The 22,788-nt window shown below is 42.2% G+C and overlaps 1 protein-coding gene across 3 annotated transcripts in view; it reads left to right on the forward strand.

Moving 5' to 3' along the window:
• Nucleotides 1-22,788, forward strand: part of unc5cb (unc-5 netrin receptor Cb) — a 151,408-nt gene that overhangs the window by 96,815 nt on the left and 31,805 nt on the right. For 2 of the 3 annotated variants that reach the window (XM_033647327.2, XM_033647328.2), the window contains exons 4-7: nt 1,609-1,712; nt 17,027-17,207; nt 21,077-21,244; nt 21,513-21,677. In XM_033647327.2, coding sequence (XP_033503218.1) covers nt 1,609-1,712; nt 17,027-17,207; nt 21,077-21,244; nt 21,513-21,677 — 618 coding nt within the window. The remainder of the gene's footprint in view (nt 1-1,608; nt 1,713-17,026; nt 17,208-21,076; nt 21,245-21,512; nt 21,678-22,788) is intronic. The other variant, XM_033647329.2, reaches the window with a different exon arrangement.

Consider the following 22,788-nt stretch of genomic DNA (forward strand, 5'->3'; position numbering starts at 1 on the left):
TAAATTGAGCCTCTGTCTTGATCAGGTTTAAGGGATGTATCTTTTTAATGCATGTAATGACGCCTACGAGAGACTTTGGCGAGGAGGCTCTGTCCTTACTATATTCATTCATACACACACTCCCATCTCCCCAGACATTGGAGAAGTTATTTACTATGATAGATGTGGGTACTGCAGCCTATTACATTTCTACAACCATTGTACCCAAGAGTATTAGACTTATTGTGTGCAGTCTGCTTCGACTTCTGAAGCACAAATTCTGCCATACAATCTGTGTCACTGCACGCCTCTGTGTGCTTTCAGTCCACAGTATACTCACATCCAAAACTTGAATTCGAAACCAATGTGCTATTGCAGAACTATCTAATATAATAAATCTCTTCTTTTATGTTAGCATGCTATGTCAATAGCAGTCTATTACTGTATTAATAGTGTTCCGTGAGGAAGAATTGCCGTATCCTTTCCACAGATTGAATCGCTGAACCGGGGTCATTTCTGGGTTTGTTTCCATGGACACAGTTAGGTGTAGGTAACTGAAGAAATGTATCAGAAACTTAGCGAATTGGAAGTAAACAGACTCCCAACACGTATTGTGCTGTTGCAGACTGTCTGTGGTTTTGTTAGAGCCCTATCACACACAGTCTTTCAACACGTCTTGCTTAGTTCAACCCGTAAAGGTCTGGCTTGACTTCATGGCTCACTATAACCTCTCAGCTTGCAGTTTCAGTACAGCACAGATGTAATTTTCAACTTGGTTTGTCTCCCACTTCAGTCACGCTTGCCTTCATTAGCAGGGCTGGCTTGGCTTAATGGTGGCATAGTTGCAGAGGTCAGTTCATGTCAGATTCTGTATGTAGAAGTCGTATAGGAAAAAAACATGTTATTTTAGAGCCTGCTGTGGTGGATGTGGTTACTGCTTTAGATTCAATGTGTCTGTAAAAATCCTGAGGAGTATGTTTGCCAGGAATATTGTGAAGGCTGTGGAAATGGTATCAGTGGAGTTTGGAGGTTTGATTGTAGATTTGATGCTTCAGTAACTCTGAAGTTCCCAAGCAGTACTTTGACTCCCCATTAAGTCTTCGACTCTCTCCCCTCTCTGCCCTCCCCTTTCCTCTGTTGTGTATGATGCCCGTTGCTCCTGTCTCAATCTGTGCAGCAGGTTATGATATATGTCTAATGGGCTTTGGGTTCCAGTGTAGCATGACACCTTCAGTAATCCTGCCCTGTCAGCTCCACTATCCCTGCCCTGCACTACTCCATCAGGGCTCGCACAGCACAAAAATATTGGTTTTTCATAGGAGGGCGAGTCATCCCCTTCTCCCTATCTTTCTTCCATCTTCTTCAGCCAAGTTTATCTGTGTGCTGAAGGAGAGAGGGAGATAGAAAGAAAGGATAAATCTCAGTTACTGTTTCTAGCATTTAAATACACAGTCTTGTGTGCTGCTTTTGCACAGTGGCAGTTATTATTGATGAGTTACCCTGCCTTTTCTTTTGATGATTTATTGTTAGCGCACCAATACTATATTATTGATCGACTCACGTTTAATTTAATATTAAACATAGCTCTCAAAGCAGCTCTCACAACGTGATTCTGTCTGTTCATTCTAGACTTGAGGAAGACATTTGACCAGGAACCTCTTGGGAAGGAAGTGTCACTGGAACAGGAAGTGTTGCTCCAATGTCGCCCACCTGAAGGCATCCCAGCTGCTGAGGTAAGCTTCAAAAGACATTCACTGAGCCAGCACACTGAAGTTGTTTGTAGGGCTGTACCGACTAGTTCAAAGCTTCCAAGCTTCGTTCATTACATTGACATTTGAATTCTAAATCAGCTTTCAGCTGCTGCTTTTTATTTATTTATTTATTGCCTGTCTATTCTGTTTAAACACAATATTTGTGCACACATGCAGGCAGGGTGAAAACAAGCCGCAAACCTCTGAGACTGAAAAATAAAGTTAACCTGGAGGTGCCGAAAACTGCAGTTCTTGCAATGGCCACTTGAGGCTGGCTCCAAAAGACAGTCAATCCCCATAGACCCCCATGTTAAAGTGCCCAACTTTACAGCAGGGGGCATGAGCAAGTAACAAAACGTGTAGCTCAGTGTGTGACGTAAACAGTGACGTGGGAGGGAAACCGCGGCTAGCCAGGCAGCGGTAGTCAAACGCCGATTCTCTCGTAAGCAGCCCTGTTCTTCACCGTACCCGTCATCTGACGGTTAATGGCCTCTTTGTTTGCGAGGACAAGGAGGGCGCGCAATTCTTTGTCTCCTCAGTTGCTCATCTTTACAGTGTCTGTCAGGTTTGCATTTCCCTCTTGCTACTAGCTGCTCATTCCTGCTATAAGCTGTTTCCTGTTTATCCACCGCCAGTGGCTCGCACGTGCGGTGTCATCAACAGCTCCTCCTGTTGCAGAAGGCCACCTTGGTCTTTTTAAACTAAAAGGGTTCATCCAATATCATCCAATCTAAACACTCGCAGCTTGCCAGCAAAATGGCCCAACATTCGCGGAAAATCTGGCAGTGTAAAAGGGGCTTATGAGTCAGATCCATCCCTCACTCCTCCCCAGCTCCACCCTATCATACAAATATGGTAACTTCTGGCTCCATCTCTATAGCTAATTTCCCCTTTTCTGACAACTGTACAGGGCTTGAATTTTAATACAACTCACCAGTTTACACTTTATTAATGCTTAAAATTACGCATAATTAGGGGCGCGCGCTTTGAGCGACAGGCTGTCTGCAGATAGTTTTCTTGGCTTCTCAGTCTCACCCATCCCTTGCTCCTCCACGGCTTCAGCCTCTTGCCCCAAAAATGGTCATTTCTGGCTCCAAAAAAACAAGGTGGCGACGGCCAAAATGCCGAACTCGAGGCTTCAAAACAGGAGTCCTCAAACTAATGGGTGATGTCACAGTAGCTATATCCATTGTTTTTACAGTCTGTGGTCTTATCTGCAAGGGCTCCAAAACGGGAGCCCAAAGTGGAAAGTAGACTTGTAGCATTACTCACAGGAGGTCATACTGGGAATGAGACTTACAGCACGTGAACAAGATTGGGCCTGAGGTGGTAAGCAGGTTAGTTAGCTGTGGTTTCCTCCCAGTTGGTGGTGTTTGTTGGAAAAATGCAAAACAGTGGTGATATTATTTGCTGTTGGCTAGTTAGTGGCAGGCTGTCCTGACTGAGATAGCCTGACAGGGTGGTGAAGCAGCCATCTAACTGCACTATAAATGACATTTATTCATAACAGAAAGGTCATGAACTTTGAATGAGGATTTTGTTTTCATAAAATATGACAACAGAAAATCAAAGACTCAAACCTAGATAGAACTTTCACATGTTAAAAAAAAGATGTTTGGTACAGCCCTTTTGGTGAAGTTAAGTATAATTTTCATTTGTAAAGATAAGTCCTAATATGCAGTTACACATGTTCACCCTAGAAACGCAGGCAGTTGTGATTATCCAGATTAAGCTCAGCCAAAAGTTCTCGCCTCAAATCCAATAAACTGGCTGCTCTGAAAAGAGCTTTATGTTTAGAGCTGCACTGTGTTTTTTTAGGGTTTCTGCTGAAATGTCGACATCATTTCTGGTGTGATTTTTTTAAAAAGATATATAATGAGTAGCTGAAATTTCCACATAATTGTATGTTTAGCATTTGTATTTATGAGAATAGATTATATTTTTGGTAATGACAGTCATTGGTTCTGTTCTTTTATGACATAAAAATGGTGAAAACTGTGTTGATAACAGAATTTGCTTCAGTTTTGAACTCTGCTCAATTTAGAAGTTGTAATGAAATAACACTGAATAAATCTGACACAGTCCAGCGCACAGATAAGGACATTTTTCCACCACTGCTTGGGCTATTTAAGCTATTTGGGTATTTCCTGAACATCGGCCAGTCGCTGCAATTTGGTCAGAGGAGAGAAAATTGTAATTATCTGCTGTGGGAAAAAAAAAGAATAAAACCAGTTGTGTCCCCGTGTTACCTTAGCTCAACCGCTATCGCCTCCCTGCTCTACTTCCTCCCTGCCCTACAGTAGAACACTGTTACAGCTGCATTTGAAAAGGCACAGTTGAGATTGCAGGAACATAAATAGAGGATGAAAGGGTGGTTTGATGGGTGGGGGAGCTTTGGTGTGTTTTTTTTTTTTTTTTTAGTTGGGGGTGTTGGGACTGAACTCTGTAAAGGCTTGTGATTGACCTGGAAAAGCCGAGTTAAGTGAGTGGAACTGCACAGCATTTATCCCCACTGAAAGTGCTGACAGGCTAAATGGACGAAAGTTTGGGACTGGCAGTCCGCAGATTCTCCTTATACAATCCAGGCTTCAGTGTGATAGTGTTGCTTTAACAGCCATATAGTATTGGTGATTCTGCCGCCTGTCTGAGGTCTTGCTGTCAATCCTGGATTGGCTCAGTGCAGTGATTAAAGACTCAGCTGGGGTCCAATCGTGACACATCTATGTTTTCTGAGATATGGTTACTGTGGCAACCAAGATGTACAATGAAGAGTAAATAGGAGGCTTGTCAACATTAATAGCGTTTTTAGTCTGGGTAAAGAAGGTAGGCATTTGTGTTTAGTCAAGTAGAATCAGTTTTTGTTTTTTTGTTTTTTTTAAATGTGGTTACCCATCACCAAACTAGCCATCTGTTTTACAAACAAGAGGAAAATAATGTGCAGTTGAATTCTTCAAGAAAAACTTCAGTGTGAGGTCAAAATTTGGAATATGATTAGTGGCATTTGTTGCAATATGCCTCGTCTAAAAGATAAAAACAAACAGATTGTTTAAAATTCTCCCTGCATGCTTCACTTTCTGTATTTCTGACTAAGAGCGGTGACTGTTTTCTCTGTTTACTTTCCCATCTATGATCGAGTTGAATTTTGTGTGTGTACAGAGGCACTTTTTCAGCTTCTTTAATTACTCACACTTACCTCATGGCTACAAAAAAAAAGACAACAGTTCCGTTCCACAAGTTGTTTATCCACTTTTTTCCTGAACTCAAACACAGCTGCCTCAGTGGGAAAAAGGACAAAACTGAATGCTGCTTTTTCATCTGTGTTTGTCAGGCCTTTTCTCACACAAGGCCGCCAGAGAAAAAGCCTCGGAAAAAGCAGATGGGCTAAGTCTGTGGTTACATATGAATCTGCAGAAATGTGCAGCAGCCGTTGTGAAGGGAAGATCTGTCATATTTCACCCACTCTAAGACAAAAAATAATATAAAGGGGATGAGAGAGGCTGAAGGCAGAGGGAGAAGAGCTGTTGAGGTTTGTCGGGGTTGGATCCAGTGGGTTGTTGTCAGGCCTCCAGTGGGCTGTCAGCTCGCTCTGTGGTTCCTTTACAGGCCTTTGCCTAGTGAGGGAGAGGCTGGCAGGATGGCAGGCTGTGGCTGAGCCATAAAACCCATGCTCTTACAGCACTTTTGTTAAATCATGTGGACTGTATGTGATGGACATTGTGTTATGCGGCAGTGTTCCAAAGCCATTCTGTCATGAAAAAGGCAAGCAGGACACATAGTTACATCCCCGCATTTCCACATGGATGTTCACATGTCTGAGTACCAGCAAGGACATTAACACGTCTGCATGCACATGCACACATGATAACATGCTGCCAACAACCCAACTGAGCATTGAAAGTCTATTCATCTATTCTATAGAGTGAACAGTGCGATGGTGGCCAACCAGCTGGCAGAGAAAAAAGATTTACTGCTGATGAACTGGAAGAAGGACTTGGGCTTTGTACGTCCTCTTTTCAAACTAGAATGAAAAGAGCTTTATAATGACAATCTTTCATTTAGGTTCATACACATTATAATATATATACATTGTATTGTCACATTTTACTGTTAAAATAGTTTCCCAGTAGTTAAAGGAACTCTAAACAATATTCAGAGCATTACTGTAGCAGCAAACAACTTTTTGCTGTCTAAAGATGTAGTGAAGTTATGGTCTCTTCAGCAGAGATAAGTCACACCACCTGTGTGTGTGTTGTAACCTGAGCTTCTCTGTTCTTTGTTGTGGTTAACAGTCTTGCCACATGCTATTCCATGTGAGTCCTGTGTGTGTGTCCTACTGGCTAGCTAATGGCCGCCGCCCTGGACTGTGCTCATACGGCAGTCATCCTTGATATCATGATGGTGTTATTGCGGAGGCGTAGCACCCACCCTCTGTCAACACTGTTGCCATTAGCCCTTTTTAGAGATCCCGCGATAGGGCTGCAATGAAGACAATTCACTACGCCACCTTTTCCAAACAGCACAGGCATAATGCTGCACCAATGTGTGATGTTAGATAGCAAGCCGGCGTTCCAGAGCAAAAGAGGCATGATGGGCGTGACATGTAACACAACAGTGCCTCTACTGTGACATGTGTGAATCACAGCACTTTCTAAACAATAACAATGGCATGAAATGGCAATACAATAATTTACTTTGCTATATGGCGTCCTCTGCTTGGAGGGCAAGCAGTTCCTGGACCTCATTGTCTCCCCAGTTTGCTGTTATTTTCAGTTGCTGTTCTTCTTAATTGAGTTAGCTGCTAACTGCTACTTCCTGTTTTTAAAATCTCCCAGCACCACACTCATACCCTTATACCAGCTATCCCTTTTGGTGCAACATTCCCTCCTTGAACAGGCAATGTTAAAGGGGCCATTGTTTGCACTGTTTGCGCTGTTATCACTGTTAGCTGCTAGCTTAGCCACCTCCATGTTGGGAGCCATGAACAGACAACCCCTGAATCACAGATACACTCTGAATATTGTACAGAGCTCCTATAAGTGGTTGCAAGCACTGACACTTTCTGACATTTTGAGGTTGTTCATATTTTTACTTCAGAGATAAAGATAAATAAAGATATTTTGAGATCAACTATAATGTCAAATTTTTGCAGCTGTTTTAGACAATGAGTTAGCAAAATAACTCACCCCCCGCCCACACACACACACACATACTCTCAGAGTTAAGAAGCCCACGTTCTGGAGAATCAAAGGAAGTCAATCACAATTAGGTTTGATCTCAGATTACAAAGTGGAACTGCGCTATTTGATGTTATCCAGTGTCAGTCTTGTGTTCCCTCTTTGTCTCCCACTTTTCAGATGATTTACATTACAGGTTTTCACAGTGGCTTACCACAGTAATGATGTTCTGTGATTCTATTTAAGTGGTTTCAAGTCTTTGTTGGCTTTTTGCAGCTGCCTTTGCCCTGAAAACTAAACATTATGCTGAATAATCAGGACTGCCCCTGCGATGATGCAGCAACTTTTCATAACAGAACATATGAAACAGTTCCGATCAAACATCTCAGAGGTTTTCAGACTTGGAGTTGAGTCTGAGGTAACCTGGCCCTTATTTTTGACAGGTTATCCACGCTAGATACAATACATTGATATTCCTGTGTGCAGATAGTTTCTGAGATGTTGAATACACAGACACAGAGACACACACATACACACACACACACACACACACACACACACACACACACACAAAGAAAACAAGCAGCCGGCATTTATTTTGGCTCTCCTTGCAACCATTACCAATGGAACTTTGGCCTCCGAGGACTGAAATACTGCGAGTGAGGTTTCTGAAATAGCACAAGGATTCAGTCATCTGGATGTCTTGTATGGTCTGAATACATTAGACACTCACCAGGCTCCCTAAAAGTCATTGTTACACGTTTCCATAGCCATGAATATTTGATATACACTTAATCAAGAGCAGAAGGAAAATATAACTGTTGCGACTATTCAAGGAAGGGAGGGAGAGGGAGTGATTTGGCAGGAAGGGCATAGTTTCTGTGTTACGTGGGCTCGCTTGGAGAGTGCGGCCCATAGATAGAGTAATAAAGGTAAAGATGGAAATGGAAGACTTTTCCTCAGCTCAACACTGATCTTTCCCTTTGAATACCTCCATGAAGTGCTTTCATCAACATCTTAAGGGCCTCTACAGGAGTAACAGTGGCCTCTTTTCATACTCAAGACCATGTGGCAGGCTCATAAAATTGACTTAAATCTCCTTTGAGAAAGAATGCAGCTTTATTGTTCCTTTCTTTTTTTCCCTCTCCCATGCCCTCCATCTCCATCTCCACTTCAGAGCACTTGTCACAGCTCCGAGAGAAAGACAAGAGTTCAGAGGTGAGGCAGCGCCGTGAGCTGCTGAGCCTGTTTCCATGGAAGCAGGATTTTAATTCAGGCATCTCCTCAGTCAGCCGGGGTCCTGCCGTGTTATCATGGGTAACGAGTCATTGATGCCCTGCAGGGAAGAGGCCCCGCTGCCATGATTAAGTCCATTGGCTTTACTGAGAAGAAAGCCAGGAAACACAAAGATCTTTACTTCACACTCCCTCATCCAGAGAAGTGAGAAAACTAAGTCGGATAAATTTTGACAGCTGGGACAGCAGCCAGAGCCACATTCAAGGTTTCACGTAGAGTTCTGTGAATCCATAGGGACAGTGGATTTTGTTATTAAGCTCAAATTATGTTCTCTGACTTTTTGTTATTGACTAAATGCGCTGATAATGACTCTCATCATCGAGTGTTTTGTTAGAAAATCTAATCTGTCTCGAGTATCTCGACTGTGGCACTTTATGGAGATCCAGCATCCACCTTTTCCACACATCAAACCATGTAAATGTAAGTGATTGCTGTTGATTTTAGGTCCAGTTCCACTTAATAGGCGAAGTGAAGGCGTAGCGCAGACAGCGGCTCGTCGGGTCACCTTGTCAAAAAATAGCTGAGTGCTTCCTCCCAGTCAAAATGCTGCATAGTGTAGTTATGAGAGGGGCCAGGGATGTCAAGAGTAACAACACTTCAGTGCCCAGTGAAACAGGAAGTGCGTTTTCATTAAGGTTACCCATGGGAGAGAAAGTGTCAGGAGGCCAGACCAAATCCCACTGGCAACCCACCTAAGATTGCCCTTCAGGCACTCACCTGTCAATCACGGCAGTTTCCCTGTGCAAAGGCTGTGATTTACTCTAATAGCCCAACATTTGTGAGCTCTGCTGTCCTCTGTAAGTCACTGACCTTTCTACTGCTACCTCCGATGGGTCAGGCCTTCACAAACACTTACATGTACAAGTTTGGACCGGAGGGAGTTTTCTGTGCATATATTCCATCAGACCACCTGTGAGAAAGAAAAGAAAATATTATTCATTATAGGACAGAGACAAGAGGCACCGCTTGGGGCTCTAGAAAGATGCAAAGACTTGAAACCAAGAAACTACTACTTGTGCTATATGGGCTACAAAAGCAACTTGCGCTTTGAAATCCTCTTAGCCAATTTTCGTGTTTGAATCACAGGTTCACCTGCCATCACAGCTTTCTCCCAAGCCCTCGAGGTAAACACGGCTTCTTTGTTTACAGTTTTAAAAAAATGATAAAACGCAACCAGGAATCGTAGAGAAGGTGAATTGCTGGATGCCAGGTGGTATTTTCATTTAACGTAGGAATGAGATGAAATGAGAGAGTTCTGATTTAGGGGGTAAACTGTTTCTTTATCACTTTAAAATGATTTTTGAGCTGCTTGCACTGAAGTTGTGAATCAGTTCCAGCTATTTTATCCTTCCTCCTGAAGGTTGTATTGTATACTGAGAGAGTCCTGACCTCTATCAGTGCACAAAAACCCTCTCCCTTGGTGGAGTTATCAACTGAGCTTTTCTAAAGGCCAGAGGAGACTCGGGGAGGCCAAGGACTGCATGCACGGAGTGTATCACACAGTTCTCCAGCTTTCCAAGCTGCAGCCTTAGTAATGCTTTATACCAGTTTATTATTTGATATTTCACATAAAATAGCATGTGTGTGTGCCATGCCTCTCTGCAGCCAACTTGTACTTGTCCACCCACACTTGAATGTATCAAAAGATTTTGGCTTAAAAACAAAATGTACAGTATAATGGCAGAAATCCCAGAGTCACATCATCAACAAAATATAATCAAGCGTTTCTTGGATCAAGGATGATTTATATACCACATTTTAAATATTTTTTTATGCCTCCTTAACAAACAGACAAAAACAGAGTGCTGAAAACACAAACTCTCCACAACTTTATGTCACTCACACTGTAGGCGGTGAGCAATTCTAGGAATCGTGTTTTAAGAGGCATGTGTGGCAGTGAAGTGCCTGAATGTCCTTGGAGCTAGTTTAAGAAATGACTGCTCTCCTTCAGCAGACTGTGGAGAGCTTTAGGCAGGACTGAGCTGGGAGAGGTCATTATTCCTGGCTCAGGTCTTAGTGATCCGTCTTCTGTGCGGACACCTGAACCACTCCAGCTCCACCTCTGTTACCTAACCTCATCCTCTCGCCTACGCACAACCCCCATCCCATGCTAGCTCCCCCACATACACCCTCACGAACACACACAGATAAAGATACAAGCAAGTAATATGGGCATACACACCCATACAAACATTTTTCCTATCACATCTCAAGATATCACACCTTGGTGCATCTCAGCTTCTTAATATTTATACATCTCACATTTCCATTCTTGTCATGCAGGCTGCTGCAGAGCATATGGCTTGTTGTCTCGTAGTGAATGATTGAATAATCAGTTTGTAACCTTTTGTGGCTCATTCTCCAGGTGTGTCATTCAAGCCTGCGGCGGATATATGCTGTGAAAAAAGGGGAATGAATAAATTACACTGGATAGATAGTTAGACTTCATGTGGAGAAGCAGGAGAGCTCATAATGACTTCTCTGTAGAGGAGTCTCGCACATTTCTGTGGAACATTTTTTTTTTCTCCCCGTTCTTCCTTTTCACACCCCTCTCCACCCCCACACTCTGCTGTACGTTCTATTTCTGACACAACAGCGATGAGTAATGAATGGTTTTGCCTTGCACTGGTTCTTAACAAGTGAGTGGATTGTATACAGTGTGTTCTGTATATTGGGCTAATTAGTGTTGTGCTGGCACACCCCAGCAGAGCACAGAAACATCCCACTGGATGGTTACAGCCTGGTCTACAGCCAGTTATGTTTGTTAGTGGGAGAAGAAGTGACAGTGGAGGGACATTTGAGCTGTGTCCTAGTTCCAGGGTGTTCATACTCCCAACTCATCAAACACTGTTGCTTGGTCGTTGGCTCTCAGCATCTGATATCAACACACCCAGGCACTGTATGAGACATACCGGGCTCTGCCATTATGTGACGCTCTGAGCAAGTGACGTGGTATAAAGAGCGAGAAAGTCCTGATAGGGTGGAAGAGAGAGAGGTGGCGGATGGTTCAAACAAACACAGGACTTTCACCCAGGAGACGACTGTTTCTTTTTTGTGTGAAACCAAAAGTCAGTCACGTTATTCATGTCACATACATCATGTTACCTTAGTAACAAACCATAATCCTTTTTCTGAACCTAACCATGTACTTTTTTCCCAAGTAACAAATAATATGCATGAAAAAATATATAAGAAAATATACATACGAACCACCCACCCCAAAGCCTTAGCACACTCATCGGCATAAATGTGCTTGATCATATGCAGTGGACACAGCTTTTTAAAACAAGACTAAACTCAACAGATAAACCATCAAAAACAAGAAAGCACAAAACAAATACATATTTTTGTCAATTTAAAGACTAAGACACTAAATAGAAATCACGAAAATCTAACTTCATGGAACCCCAAAAATGATAAGTATTTGCCCAGTTTTTTAACATAAACACCCAGTCTTCCAAACCCTTTATAGGACATACTTCTGAATGTAGCCTCTCATGCCATTTATACATTCTTGGACTGAAGGCACCCCATTGGTCTTCCATCCCCCTGACAAGAATCTGTCTGCCCATCATACTTGTTTGGGCCCAACTTCTACTGTGTTTGTCTTCTGCCAATAACCTAACCAAGTACTCGTGTTGGCTGTACTTAAAAAGGAAGTAAACCACTGTTGTACATTTCCTGTGACATACAAGTTTATTTTGAAAAGACAGTATGCGTGTCACAAGCGGAAATTGACATGCCATTCTCCAGCATCTAAAACTGATGATACCTAGGTATCTAGAGCATCTAGAGCATATCCAGAGCCTGGTATTTGAAGAGTTCGGAGTTAGAAAGTGTTGCTAAGGATGTAGCCCACCATGTTGGGTTCCTCCAAAGACCTGATAGCGAAATGTTTATGGTGTTTCAGCATCCTGTTTTAACGTAAATTACATCTCTTCTACGTTGTATAGCACCTCCATTGACAGATCTCTTTTTCTAATGTGTCTTTATTATTCAGTATCCTACAGTATTTCCCGATCTGTTCCAGAGCTCAAAAGATGAAGAAGCTGTCTCTTCTCAGTCAGATGTCTTTCTTATTTGTTTACCTCTCACTTTAGTCTTTCCCTTTCCCTACTCACTCATTGAGACTCTTCACCTCTTCCAGACAAATTCACCTTTTTGTAACCTTTCTCCTCCATTCCTGTCTTGATTCTGTCTTGTCCCTCCTCGCGCCTCAGTGATGATGTATTATATATATTTTGGCACACTAGTGACCGTCCTCCTCCTCCTGCACATCACCTACTCTCCTTCTCACTCATCTCTCTCCCCAGTCTCATGCCCACTGGCCTTTCTTTTTATCTGTCTTCCTCTCTAGGTTTAAATTTCTGTTATACCATCTTTCTCTGTCTGTCTCTCTCTGTCACTTGGTTGTCTCCAACTAGACAGGAAGACTCCCTCTCTTTATGACAGCTGACATGTGGCAATTTCCCTTCGTTAATGACAAGAAATGTGCCAATTACCTCTCCGGATGTTTCACTGCCAATCAGATGCTAACGAGCTGCTAGTGTGTGTGTGTATTTGCATGTGTGTGTGCAAGTTTGTGTATCTTTGTGTGCATGTTTGAGTCTGCTGGCATGAGGAAAACTTGGACATGTGCTATAAGAAACCTAATCTTCTGCAGAAGTTTAACCATTTGAAATCTTTTCACAAGTGCCGTGTAGAGACTGGCTTACCTTTTCATCTCTGGTTTTATTAATGAGTCCTAATTATAGTCGGTACAGAATAAATGATGGCTGAACTGTTGCTCACTTTTGCTCTCTCACACACACGTTCCCACTTCTGACATGAGTTTCCACCACTTTCTATCCCTTGTCACTCTGTCTCCCTCCCACCCCTCCATCTGCGCTGAAAAGCTCTTTTGTTCAATTTTTAATTACCTTCTCATATAAAAGTGCTCTTGACATCTGAACGCAGCACGTTTGAAGAGGCTGCCTCTGTGATTGGTGCAAAATTAGATAACCACCTCTTTGTATCAGCTGTCAATCTCTATTTGAAGAATAGACCTTTTACTTACCAAAGGCCTGTGCTCTGTGCACACTGATGTGAGCCCTAATTAACAAAATATTTATGATGGCAACAAAACCCCTCGTTTCTCTTGTTTGCATCATCTTTATTTGTTTTATTGGACTTGTGTTCCCTCACTTTTCATCATGACATAGTGAACAAAGGACAAGCAAAATGGCAATGGGATCACTGTCAAATCTTTGTTCTCGAAACATAGGAGCCCTTCTCTCCGCTAATGTTTGTCGTATTTGTTATTTTTCCTTCAGTATTAAAGATTAATGGTGATGTTGTAACACAAAAACAAACACACACACACAAATCTTCATAACCTTTATTCAATAAATAGATGATGCATTTAGCCTCCCTGTAATCTATAATGGCGTGGTGGTAACAGTGCATCATCGCTTTCATTAGAGTGAATACAGAGATCAAATATCCAATATGAGTTGTTTACCTCATTTCTAATGTATACTGTCTTTCAAAACAGGAACTTTATATGTTCAATGTTGAAAACTCAGGGAGAAAGTGTCACCAGAAGCTCCAGTTTAGTGAGTAATTAGGAAATTGTTGTGGTGCTTCAATCCTGAAAGTCATGACAGATGTCCAACTGCCACCTCACCAGATGTCAAGGCAGATTTGTTGCAATAAAATTAAAACAGAAGCCAGCTTGATAGCACAACACTTAAATGCCTAACACACCTCTCATATATGGACAGACTTTGCTATAAAATCCTTGAGCAATCATTAAAAATGCTTTATATTCGTAATTTAAAAAGAGACAAGGTTTTTTTTACATTAACTTATCATTATGAAGTAAATGTTGATTGCACAATGTAATGGCCATTGACTAATGGCACCATCAGTGTTTGCCTTGGCTCTCTAAAAGACTTGCTTTCATTATGCAATGTTGTCTACCATCAGGTACAATCTCCTGTGAAAATGAAGGATCAGTTTACGGCCCAACCACTGCGCAACAAAAACAGGAAGATGATAGTGCTTTTGTTTTCCCAGGTAGCTAACAGTAGCTTGTGGGTGAAGATTCTCAGTCATCCAGGTCATGGAAATCCTAAGTGCTATATCATAGGCAACTGGACTTGCTCGAGTTTCTTGAAGATGTAGCACTGGTCATCCAAGAGGCTTCTTTGGTTCTAATGGACTGGTGCAGAGTCATAGGCTTTAAACCCTGTGTGGTTATACCAGTCCTTTAGAGCTAAAGAAGCCTCTTGGATGGCTTCTTGAGGTGAAACGTCTTCAAAAAACTCGAGCAAGCCCAGTTGCCTACGACATAGCACTTAGGATTACTATTACCTGTATAACTGACAATCTACACCAACATGGGGAAGAATGCCCTTCGACTGGTACAGGAAAACTAAAGACCATCTCACACCCACACAGAGTTTAAAGCCTGCGACTCCGCACTAGTCCATTAGAGCCGAAGAAGCCTCTTGGTTGAGAGGTGAAACGTCTTCAAGAAACTCAAGCAAGTCCCATTTCCTACGATATAGCACTTAGGACTAACAGTAGCTTTCACCAAACACCACAGAGTTTCAATGTAAGTTTTTTGCACTTACTATTCCCAGTAGCGCAAATGGTAGACAGTGGAACAACCAAAGTAACTGTGGAAAATGGTAGTTGCTAGGCTGTGAGGAAAATGGAAGGCAATCCAATTGTCTTTGCAACAGCAGCACCGACAATAATACCACTTGAAATCTCTGAAGGGGAAAAAGTTGAAAGGTTGCCTTTTTACACTTTAAACCAAGCTGAAGCATTATTTGCACCATCCTTCGTACTGAATGTAGGTTTAAGTTCAAATAACAAGAAAGACTGACGTCTAAGAATTGACATTATCATGAGAATGACGATTGTCAATTTTGTGCAATTTCCTCACAAAGACTTCTTTTACTGCCTAAATGGTGCTATAGCGGTACTTCCAACACATGCCCCATTAACATAGATTAGATAGTTTGTTCCTTGTGTCCTCATGCTGCAGCTCTCATTGAATTGTGTAATAATAAAGCTGCTTTCATTAGGCTTCCAGTTACAAATTAAATGAAATCTGCAATGGCTAAACATGCGTTTCCTTCCTGTGTGGCGGGAGTTACTCATGCTGAAGCATCATTTTGAGGAATGAGGACGATATCTATGAACAGTCTCTGACAGATCTTCTGTACATCACAGCTGATGTCATGCAGCATTTTATTGCATTGTGTGAGAGAGAGGTTTAATTCCGGTTAGTAGACGGCTTGTGAGGGAATCCTATCCTTCCTGGCACCATGAGATTGATTCAGTAATACATGTTTATGGAGGAAAACACTCATAAGTGCCAAATCAGTTGAGAATTTACATCGCGCTTACAGAGGTTTACCGTAAAGCTCCGCTGATATTAAGTTTGCATCCAGTGTTTGTTCAGATGTACGTTTGTCGTAGGGATAGGCAGTGGAGGGTATATGCAGGTATCTCTTTTTCTAACCATTTACATCATACCCACCTTTCAGTGAAAACACAACTGGAATATATGGGAGAGTATGCCTAGTGCTCCTACCTTATCAACTACTGATATACCTCTGGGGATAGATGTCTTATGGGCTGAAGGATATACAATAAGTGATGTATGCATTGGTTTTAAGGAGAGCTGGGTTGGAAATAATTATGTAGTGTCGAAAATATTTTCTTCTCAGCCTCTCCAGTCTGTTCCCACTGGATAAGTGAGCAGGCAGCTGAGGTGTGACACTGATGGCATCTTTGATAACTGTCATCTCAAGCTAACGCAGATAGCAGTGAAGCTGGTGATGCATGTAACTCAGTGCATGTCACAATCAGCCCATCTTCTCCTTTGACAAAGTTCTAACAATGCTGGTCGTACAACAATGGCCGATGTGTTGTGTTGTACATTTCTGCACCAGTACAAACCGTTTCTGTGTTGTTTCTCAAGAGATCTGACAACAACAGTTAGCCCACACGGTGTTTTGTCCTGGCAGGCCTTATATCAGGTTATTGCCCCACTTTTTTTGGAGATACTTTATCTCTCAGGAGAAAGACCCCTTTTATAAACATCCTACTTATCTTTGCCTGCACTGCTCCTTTGGGTCTTATCTCTTATCATGCCCTGCTCCTCGTGGGATATCACAATACACAGGAAGTCAGCTATTTGCCAGGCCTCCTCAACACTGGACAGCTCCTTTGAAGAAAACCACAGAAGCAGCAAATATTTTTGAATCAAAGTGGCGGCAGTGTGAAGCGGCACGTGTTATTCTTTTCGAAAGCTTCCAGACCTTTACACCTCGTGAAGAGGAAAAGGATTTTGGTGATTTACAGACAAATAAAGGCTCTAAATGGTCCCCTGTTCTGTGATAGTGCCAGGAGTTCGATATCAGTATCATTTAGAGAAATGAAACTCATAAGGAAAGGTCAGAGAAACTCTCAGCTTTAGGAATGGTGAAGAGTTTTCTTTTCTCTGCTGTCTGACAATTCTGCTGTTACTGTAGTGCTTTGTTCTAGGGGGAGAATAAAAAGAGCATGATAGCTATTGACTTTTTGTAGCAGGACCTCAGAGACGTAAACAATTGTGCTCTAATCCTGGCGCTCACTGCTGTTTGAGAGGTTAGTCGGAGACAAGAAAAACTATAGCTGTTTAAATGCTTTGCTGTGATTTTTCCACAATTTAATGAGGTCAACCTGTCTTATATCTTCTCTCCACGTCTGTTAAAAAGAACTTTCTGTTGTCTCCGAGCTGTCTGTCTTTTATCTCTTTTTGTTCATCTTGTGCTGCCTTCTTTTCAGGTGGAGTGGTTAAAGAACGAGGAAGTTATTGATCCTGCGGATGACAGAAACTTCTACATCACCATCGACCACAACCTGATCATCAAACAGGCCCGCCTTTCCGACACTGCCAACTACACCTGCGTCGCCAAGAACATCGTGGCCAAGAGACGCAGCACCACCGCCACAGTTATCGTCTATGGTAAGCCACTGTGTTAACACTGAACACAGTCAATGGGATCCAGCATTAGGGTCACATCTCCTGACCTGTACTCATCCTCCTTACTGGCCACACGATGCATCAGTAAAGTCAGACGCTAGTGAAAAGGAAAAGTGTTGAACACCTGTAAGAAAGCAGCTCAACTCAAAATAAATTTCAAAGTCACTCTGCATAAAGCAAATCCCTCCCTCTCCCGCGGCATGTAACATTCGCTCATTTTGTTCCTGCCGGAAGGTGTGCAAAGAATGGAAGATTAGTGATTTTCTGAACTGTAAGCGAGGTGCTGATGTGGCTGAGCCATATTTAAAGAGACCCCCGCTGTGGTTTCACACAGACTCACCTACTGTTTCCCTAACATCAGCTAACGTGACTGTTACTGCACAGCACGGCTGTGAAGCTGAAACTTCAACGGCTGCTGGAGGCCGTGCCTTGTCAGACTAAATGAAGAAGTGTTGCATGCGCATAGATGGGTACACTCAGAAGACAAGGGTTAGATGGATAGAGAAGTAGGAAAGAGCAAAGGTAGATAGAAAAGTAAGAAGGAGCATAGGGATGGGGGTTTAGGGAGGGTAAAGGCTTCATTGGGGTCATCAGGTGGGTACCACAACACCTCCAGAGGGCTCATTGGCAAACCTGGCATCCCAGGTGTGACCCCCTCTGCTTTTACTCCCTCTTATCCTGCTGCCGCGAGTGGTATTTTGGGTCTTTCCTCTTAATCCATAGCCACCGGCTTGCCTGTTTGGCTGTGCCAGAGAAGGCTTTAGTAAAAGTACAGATATCTTACCAGAAAATGACTTTTGGCAGAAGATAAAGTCATCGATTAGAATCTTACCTGAGTAAAAGTATTTGATATTTACTGTTCTTTAATATGAAAAGTAATTTTATGATAATAAATGTATTTAAGTACTGAAAGTAAAAGTACAAGTGCTATTCATTAAAAAGCAAGAAGTTAGAATTTTGAGAATTATGAAGCGTATTTCTTTTTAATATATTTGCCACATTAAAAGTGGAGCATACATTACACTTAAAGAAAAAAAAGAAGTCTTTTTCACATTTTTAAGGATTAAAATAACAAACCAGTTTTTCCTTCTCTGCCATTCCCTCATTTATCTGTCTGTCCCTTCCTCCCTTCTTCCTTCCTCCCTTTCCTCCCTATTCTAGTAAGTAATGAAGATGCTTAGTGGCTATGTGTTGGAGTAAAAGTATACATTTTATTCAAGAAATGTAGTGGACACCGGTTGGTAAATAGGCATGTATCCAGTAGAGATGCACCGATCCAGCTTTTTCAGTTTCGATACCGATCCCAATGCTGTGGCTTTGAGTATCAGCCGATACCTGATACCGATCCGATACCATGGTTGATCTTAAAAGCTATATACCTTTACATGTAGAACAGAAAAGACTAGAGGCATCAGGCACTGATGACTACAGAGTTCTTTCCTAAGATAAAATGAAACAAGATGAAACAGATTAATGCAATGATTATTTATTTTTAACAAAAATAAACAACTGTGCAACAGCAGTTGAAATCGTGTGAAATCCCTCCACAGAGCAGATTGTCTCCTTCGCTCCATGACGTATGACGTAGCTCGCGTCGCAATAGATTTAAAGGGAAAGGATTGCCTCAGGTATAGGTTGCATTTTCCGATACCCGATCCATCTAATTTGTTGATATCGGGCCGATATTCAATCCAGATATCGGATCGGTGCATCCCTAGTATCCAGCTTGGTCCAGCTACGGGGTCCAGATTTCTTCTTGGTCATTAGTTCAAGGTCCACACAGTTTATTATATTCAGTGTCATACTTGCATGGCCATGTTGTTGAGTTAGTTTGCTGCCTCTGTTACTAGCTGTCCGTCGGTCACTCACTCTACAGCAGGACGTGGCACTTCAAAATAAAAGCTCTGTGCAAGAAATTCACTGTACTCTAACATATAGTGTGTTTGTTACAAACTTGATATATTTGAGTCACTTGCGGTCCATTCAGAATGATCCTGTGACCCACTTTTAGACGGCAACACACCAGTTGGAAACTTCTGGCTTAAACCAAGACAGCAAACACTTTGTTGCCTTCACATCCAGCAGCTTTACTTCTTACATCACTGTTTACCAAAGGAAACCTATTCATATGCTGAGGCTGAGGTAATTTGCTTCAGTTTTGCTCAGGCCTCCTCTTCAAGTGATTCAACACAATACCTTTTATCTCAATAAAATGTACTGAAACAAACATTGTTGTGAAACAAAAGGGTAATTTCTTTTTTGGCCAGTAAAATGATTCTTGGCTGGTGGATTTTCTTTCATCCACCAGTCTCCTGAGCCAGTCAGTATTGTTATTTGTTAAAAAAAAGTTTGGGTGTGTTTTATGCATGTTTGAAATCCCGAGGGCTTTGGTTAAAGAAGGTCCTATGTGGGCACTTTTTGTGACATAATAACAGCTTGTGAGAATTTTCTTATCTTGGATAAATTATAGACCAACATAAATGCTCATAATGATAGCCTCTGAATCCGCGACAACGCCTGACAAAGTGCAGTGAGAAACAAAAAAAGAAAGAGAAAAGAAATCCAAATCCCAAACTTGAAAACAAAATACCTACCTAACGAACAAATAATCCAAGTAGTCAAATATTTGGGTTCAGCTCTGCTATATTTTCCTCATCACTTTTTGCCATCTCATGAACACGCAAAACATTTTTGGCTAGTAGGGATCAATGTTAGGGTGATGTAGAGACACAAATTGTAAATCTAAGACAGCAGATTTCAAGGGTCGTTGTCTGCGCGAGGCTTTCCTGTCACTTACGCAGTCTATTACGACTAAGTGTTGAAAAACTGCTTTGATGGCAGCTCATCCTTGAGAGAAAGTACAACAAGCTCCTGTGCCTCTTAGTGCTGTCCTTGCTTTTTTACTCAGAATGGGATACTTGCACATTAATGCACAGTCTTGCTATATGAGAAAGTGCAAATACTCCCACGTAAAGCAGCATGAGTAACCCAAAGGATAAGGGAGACTTGTGTCTGATACCAGTGATGAAAAAGTGAGAAGGACAGGCAATCTGTTTTTAGCCCAGTGGTTTCCAGCCCAACCCATTACAAGGACACTGGAAACAGGAGCATGAGCTGGCAACAAAGGATAAAAAAAAAAGGGTAGCGAGAATGAGAAAAAGAGGCAGAGATGAGATAGATCCGTAATCCATGGAGGAAAGAAAGCAGACAGTAAAGAAATGTGGAGCTTTGGCAGTCTTCCCCTAGAGTCCAATATTTTGGGCTTCTCTCATAAGCATGTCACATTTGAAAGTCAGAGGCTCCAAGGGGCCCAGTTTCACCATCTCAAATGCCACAGACTTGTTCTCAGCCACAAGCCCTGGTGTCACTCTGCACTGGATTTAGCCGCTGACAGAGATGGATGAGAGAGGGAAGAGAGGCATTAGGAGGAATCAGTGAATGGAAAATGCAGTAATCTGACCAGAATTTACTGTCTGGCTGCATCGCAAAGTAACGACTCGAGATTTCAGGGTCAAAAACACAAAAAGTCTATATATAGATTTACAATGGGTAATGTATCGAGGTGTCCAAGGCTTGAGGGATTCCAGTTAACGGGGCAGACACACTGAGGACAAATGCAATCATGCCCAAATGTAATGTTTTTTCTGTATCTTCCTGTGCTTTTACTGCATTTTTATTTTTGTCTTTTATTTTGTCTTATCTTATACCTATTTCCATTCACCCTAACTGATGCATTCTACTTGTTTTATGTCCTTTTGTAAATCACCTTTTAACTTGCTTTTGAAAATGCACTTTAAATCTAAGGATGAAGTGCATGATCTTTCAACATGTTTTATTGCCATGTATTCCAGTGAATGGTGGTTGGTCCACATGGACAGAGTGGTCAGTGTGCAACAGCCGCTGTGGCCGTGGTTACCAGAAACGCACACGCAGCTGCACCAACCCAGCCCCACTCAACGGCGGTGCCATCTGTGAAGGGCAAGGCATCCAGAAGCTGGCGTGTAATCCTCTCTGCCCAGGTATGGCATCAAATTACAATACACCCACTTAGCAGTGGGTGGAAAGGGTATAGGTGCACAAAAAACAAAATACATAAAATATGATACGACTCTGTGTTTGCATATTTCGCTCTGTTTGTGCCTCCACCCTTACGCGTGTGTCTCTCTCCCACATATCTCTCGCTGTCTCAATCATGGATCCGCTCGCCCACTCATGCACTTGTCTTCATCTTCTTCATTCGCCATTTCGTTCACCCTACCCTTGTCTGTCCTGTGTGTTGTGTGGTAGTGGATGGCCTGTGGACAGAGTGGAGTAAGTGGTCCACCTGTGGGACAGAGTGCACCCATTGGAGGAGGAGGGAATGCAGCGCTCCAGCGCCCAAAAACGGGGGGAAGGACTGTGAGGGCATGGTGCTCCAGTCCAAGAACTGCACCGATGGGATGTGCATGCAGAGTGAGTACCCGACTAATCCTCTGCTACTCTCTCTGACCTGCCAACCAAAGAAATTTCTTCACCCTTTGACCATGAGTTTCACTCTGCTCTTTCATCAACACGCTGTGTTTCACATCCCCACATAACACTCTCACCCTGTCTCTCACTCACTCCGTTTCACTTCGCTCATACATAAACAATAAGACATGCTAAAATGCCTTTTTCTCTGTCTTCTGCTCTCAATCTCTTTATTTGCACATTCATAATACACAAAAGCTGTTGGATAAGAGTGGCATAAAAGCAGAAACCACAGCACATCTTTTCTCTCTGTTGCAAATATAAGTATATGGTAAAAAAAAGGACTTGGCCACATGGGGAAGCCTCTAAGTAATTATCCTTGTCACAGGCTAAGCATTTGGGAGTTATATTTAAAATAATAATAAGTGATTATATTATAATTACATAAGAGGGGTCACATCTACCAGACTTCTTTGATTACTACCTTAATTTAAAATCCCTGGATTCTTTAGGTCCAACGAGAGGAAACATGAGGCCACAAAGTGGCACAAGTGTAGACTTGCTCCTATTCCTGAGCTGCCAATTACATGTGTTGGAAAGTGAGCAAGTATTGTACATAATAATCTAGTATTACAATGATTTCAAGAGATCCAGGATGCGCCCGCATTTGTTTCTCATAAATCACAATTCTTCAATTGGGTTTGTTGTTTTGTTGCTAACACAAAAAAGGCCACAGCCAGTTTGTGGTGCAGCCAGATATTTTTCCGCAGGCAGCAAATTGTTTTCTGCTTCTCTTTATTCCAGCAAGTTAAAAACAGCCACGCAGTTTAGTTTAGCCAAAAAATCTGCTCCCTCTCCCTTATGATACATTCACAGTTTGGAGTCGTGCTGCAGTTGCTTCAGTGCTCTTGTGTGTGTGTGTGTGTGTGTGTTTACTGCAGGCATAAGACGCTATCCAGGGTAAAATATTTGATACCTTGAACTTCATCTACTATAACAATCTTCTTTTCTGTGCATATAATGACAAGAGAAAGAGGATAGGATCCAAGTAGTTGGAACAACTGAACAGTAACTGAGTTAAACTCTGTGTCTGGTTTAATAAAAATCCTCTCCA

This window comes from Epinephelus lanceolatus, chromosome 19, assembly GCF_041903045.1.
Source record: "Epinephelus lanceolatus isolate andai-2023 chromosome 19, ASM4190304v1, whole genome shotgun sequence".
Lineage (NCBI taxonomy): Eukaryota > Metazoa > Chordata > Actinopteri > Perciformes > Serranidae > Epinephelus > Epinephelus lanceolatus.